Genomic DNA, 4560 nt, shown 5'->3' with positions numbered 1-4560 from the left:
CACACACACACACACACACACACACACACACACACACACACACACACACACACACACACACACACACACACACATGAAAAAGTGATACCAAATAAAATGCCTTCATAAGGTAATAAGAAAAATATTTGATATTTTTATAAAAGCAAACATATTTTCATGTTTAGTATATAAGTTTTATAATACATTTGCTCGAAGATATACTTCAACAAAATGCGAGAATGCTCAATACTTTTTTCATATTATATATTATTATTATTATATTTTTGTAGTTGAAGAATCTCAAATTCATATATTAGAAATGATTTCAGAAATGCGTCTAGAAGTGCCGAAGAATTATTGTAAGCAAATGTATATTAAGCTAATTGAATGTTGTAAGCCCTTTCAGGGTACGTTCCTGTATTGTCAATTAAATATATAGTATTTTTTCGCGTATCTTGTGTGTACTTTATTCAAACTTAAATAACTTATACTAACTAAAAGTTACTAAATAAATGTTTAGAGATTTTATTTCTGAAAATAAATATTTTGAGATATTCCATTGCAAATGTAAAATTACAATTTATAGCATTATATGTATTTAGCAGTGTATTTACATAATCAGTTGCAGAATCTTGTATAAATCATGTATCTAAATCAAAAATTTCCATAATATTCTAAGAATCACAGCTAATAAGAGCATCATAAACGTCACTATTCCATATTTCGATGGTTTTTCGTAGGGTAATCTGCAAACACCTTGCGATAGAGGAGACCTCAGTGCCGGAGACACACCTTTACCGACCGATTCTCCTTTCATAGAGAACTTTGTCGCTTCTATAATCCTTACGTCAATCATTTTTCCCATATACTCCTGCTTCAGCGGAATCAACACCTGTTCGTAGAATTTGTTATGGCCCACGTAATGCAGCTTATCATGCGATACCTCCGTTACTAATACCTTTTGTATCAGTCCCACTTTGTGTCCGTATGGTTCGTACGACTGGAAGAATTCCGACAATCTCTTGGTTCTAGTTTTCACCTTTTGCGCAAGTATTTTCGGCATCCTAGCGGCAGGCGTGCCTGGTCGAGAGAAGAACTGATTGATAAAGAGGCTTGGGAACTTGTACTTTTGACAGAGTGTCATTGTCTCTTCGAAATCCATCTCCGTTTCCGTGGGGAAACCGCAAATAATGTCTGTGGCAATAGTCAAACCAGACACTCGCTCGCTCAGAAAGTTTACTACATGCTCGAATTCGGCACATGTATACTCCCGCTTCATGTCAGCTAATACCTGATCACTACCGGACTGTACCGGAATATGTAGGAAGCTATAGACTTTAGGATGCCTTAGAATTTTAGCCATTTCATCGAGATGTTCCAAGATATAGGGTGGATTGGTCATACCGACGCGCATCATGCAACCGTCAGGAATCACATCTACCAATTGCCACAGTAGTTTTGGCAAGCTAGTGCCAATATCCCTACCATAGGCACCTGTATCTTCTGATGTAAGCCATAATTCACATACACCCTCCTCGAAAGCTTGCTTGGCTCGTTCAACTATCTCTTCTGGAGGATAACTACCTAGTTCACCTCGTGCATGTTTTGTTTTGCAGTAGGTGCATTGATTTAAGCAGCCTGTGTTAATGGCTATAATCTCGATAAGCGGATTCCGGCGTACCTTTGGAAGATTCAGTGAAGCCCCACCTGTCTTCTTACCAAGATTCTTCTTCTGCTGTAAGAATCTGACTGTATTTCCTTTCAAAGTTTCTTCTACAACTTCTACTACTCGATCAATTTGTTGTACTCCAATTACACTCAATCCTTGAAGGAAGGAAGATTTTGGAGCACCTTGTGATACACATCTATAAGATACAAATAAAATGTTTAGAATCTTAAGACAGCTCTAGATAATTTTTTAAATTAGAAAGTTCAATTGTACTGCTAAAATTCTATACTAATGTTCAATTAAATACAAGTATCAGATAACAGAATTTGCAAATAATGATATTACATTATAGGTAATGTATTATCAAATTCTTGTTCCACCATTGCAGTTGCATAATTACATACCCAGCAACTACAACGTGCTTGCCAATTTTCTTTCCATATTCTATTTCATTCCTAAATTGATCTTCTGCAGGACTCTTCACAGTGCAAGAGTTCAGAAGCCACAAATCCGCTTTCAGTTTATCCTCGGTCAAATTATAACCATACGACGCTAATTGACCGGCCATATATTCGGTGTCCGAACTGTTGTGCGTACATCCCCATGTTTTCACATAAATTGTTTGCGTGCCAGGTATTATGCTCGACAAGATAGACGGCTGCGGTATTTCCTCTTGCAGCTGCTTCTTTCGCTTTGGTCGTATCGTGATATGTTTTCGCGAACTATATCTCTCCTTAGGTGTTATGTCCTGGGACGCAATTAAATCCTCGATGTCCTCGATAATTTCCTCGCATGGAACAGGCATGTTTGTTAAAGACAAAAATGATTTCTAAGAAATTATCCACCGTATTCGTAAAACGTGTCACCTTAACAATTTGAGGTTAAGTGCACGTGTTAATAAATTAACATATCCAAATCCAATATAAATTGTCTTGAAATTATCGGAAAATGGTAACAAATAGCAAGAATCTCATGTTATTAATTGTTCAGTTCTTATTTATACTTATTTTAAATATAAATGCACAGGTTTTTAAGAATAGAATTAAAATAGATTAGAATTAGGTTATGAAGTTTTATATGAAATTTTTATTACATAAGGTGCCATCTAGAGATATTTTCGTTCATTAAATATTTAAAGAAAAGTTGAGATTTTATCATTAATTGATAAAATATATTTAAAAAAATATTTATATTAATTAAATCTTCCCTAAGAATTTTTTGAAATTGATTTTAAAAAATTTTGAACAGTTAGTGCAGTATAACTATATTCGCCTCATATTTTATTAATTTTAAGAATAAATTTCTGAAATTATTTAAAAATATCAATGATTAAAAAGCATATGAATAATTTTCAAAACTATTACAGAACAATTTACAGAACTGTAATATTTTTGAAATCTACTAATATCTGTTTCAATCAATGTAAATTAAATTATTCTCGATGTTTAATTTATTTTTATTTTTTTTAAATTTACTTTTTAAATAAATAGAATCAAAGAAAATAAATATTATATTAAATCAAGATTAAAGTTACATTATTGTTGTTAGATTGATAGAAATAAAGACTTCTTAAAATTTTTGAAAACAGTTTACGAAATTATTAGAAAGATATCCATAAGACAATTTTAATTACTTTACATCTGAATATATGATGCATTTAACGTTTTTTTTTTTCAGATTTCTTTTAAATATATGTAAGTAATATTTAAATATCAATTTATATATATTAATGTTTATGTCATTTTTATTTGCATTTAATTACAATGAATAAATGATAATGCAGTTATACCTACTCTTGTCTATAGATTCGATGAGACTGAACACACACACACACACACACACACACACACACACACACACACACACATCTAATTTTTTAAAAAGCTACTGAAAATTGATTAAATCAATTAACATTTAATAATTATAAATATAAATCAAAAGTTATTGACGATAAAATTGTATAATAAAATTGATATATGTATATTAATTGCGATTAAAGATTATATGGAAGTTATGCGGAAGAATTACAGTATTTTACTGTACTGATTATATTGCTCAAAAGACTATTTCTACGAGATTCTCGAGAGAAAATGTTATATAAGTGTATTTTATATATAATTACATATAATTGTATATAAAATATATCAAATTTTTACGTAATTATATATGAAACATTTTTTCCCAGATATATACAAGATTCAATTATAAAATTTTTATAATTATCTCAAGTGTAAATTTTAAATGATTTTTAATAGAAAATAACAAAAAGAGTATATATCTGTTATCTGTAAAAATAAATTGTACAATCTTCTTGAAAAATATTACTATTACTGTAAGATCTGATATAAGATTTTATATAATTTACATAAATCTATATTTTTCTATGTTGACAAGAAAACAAAAAATATTATCCATTTAACTGTTATATTTAATCTTTGGACACATATTCAAATTAAAGATTTAGAAAAATAAACTTTTTGAGAACGTAAACAAGTTATTCTCGTAATTGTTTTTATTTATAGTCGTTGTCCATGACGGATGTGTCTTATGCCCGACTTTCATATTTGTACGATCAGTGTGGTTCAATTTGTGGAAGACTATTGAGCTTCGTGAAGAAAATAACAGTTTTCTAACCACTTTCTTATCCTTTTAATTTTCATATTGTTAAATTTTAACTTTTAGGCATTAGTCATTTCTGGCATAACGCATTATTTGGATTAAGCAGGTTTGATTTATTCTTCTCTTTTAATGAATAATTTTAATTTGAAATCTTTTGAGAATTGAATATATATTTGATTATACATATAATAAGTGTACACATATAATAAGTGATATACATATAATAAGTGATATAGATACATATAATAAGTGTGTGTGTGTGTGTGTGTGTGTGTGTGTGTGTGTGTGTGTGT

General features: G+C 30.2%; 1 protein-coding gene across 1 annotated transcript; it reads right to left on the bottom strand.

Moving 5' to 3' along the window:
* Window positions 1–488: 488 nt before the first annotated feature.
* On the bottom strand, window positions 489–2630 carry LOC108686008 (threonylcarbamoyladenosine tRNA methylthiotransferase). Its single transcript, XM_018191040.1, has 2 exons — window positions 2053–2630; window positions 489–1844 (listed from the first exon to the last, which is right to left on the bottom strand). Exons 1-2 carry the CDS (start codon window positions 2451–2453, stop codon window positions 629–631), a joined length of 1617 nt encoding a protein of 538 aa, XP_018046529.1. The 5' UTR covers window positions 2454–2630; the 3' UTR covers window positions 489–628.
* Window positions 2631–4560: the final 1930 nt, after the last annotated feature.

This window comes from Atta colombica, unplaced genomic scaffold (assembly GCF_001594045.1).
Source record: "Atta colombica isolate Treedump-2 unplaced genomic scaffold, Acol1.0 scaffold163, whole genome shotgun sequence".
In the NCBI taxonomy this organism is placed as follows: domain Eukaryota; kingdom Metazoa; phylum Arthropoda; class Insecta; order Hymenoptera; family Formicidae; genus Atta; species Atta colombica.
The sequence above is the reverse complement of the archived record's forward strand: the minus strand, read 5'-3'. Positions and strand labels throughout refer to the sequence as shown.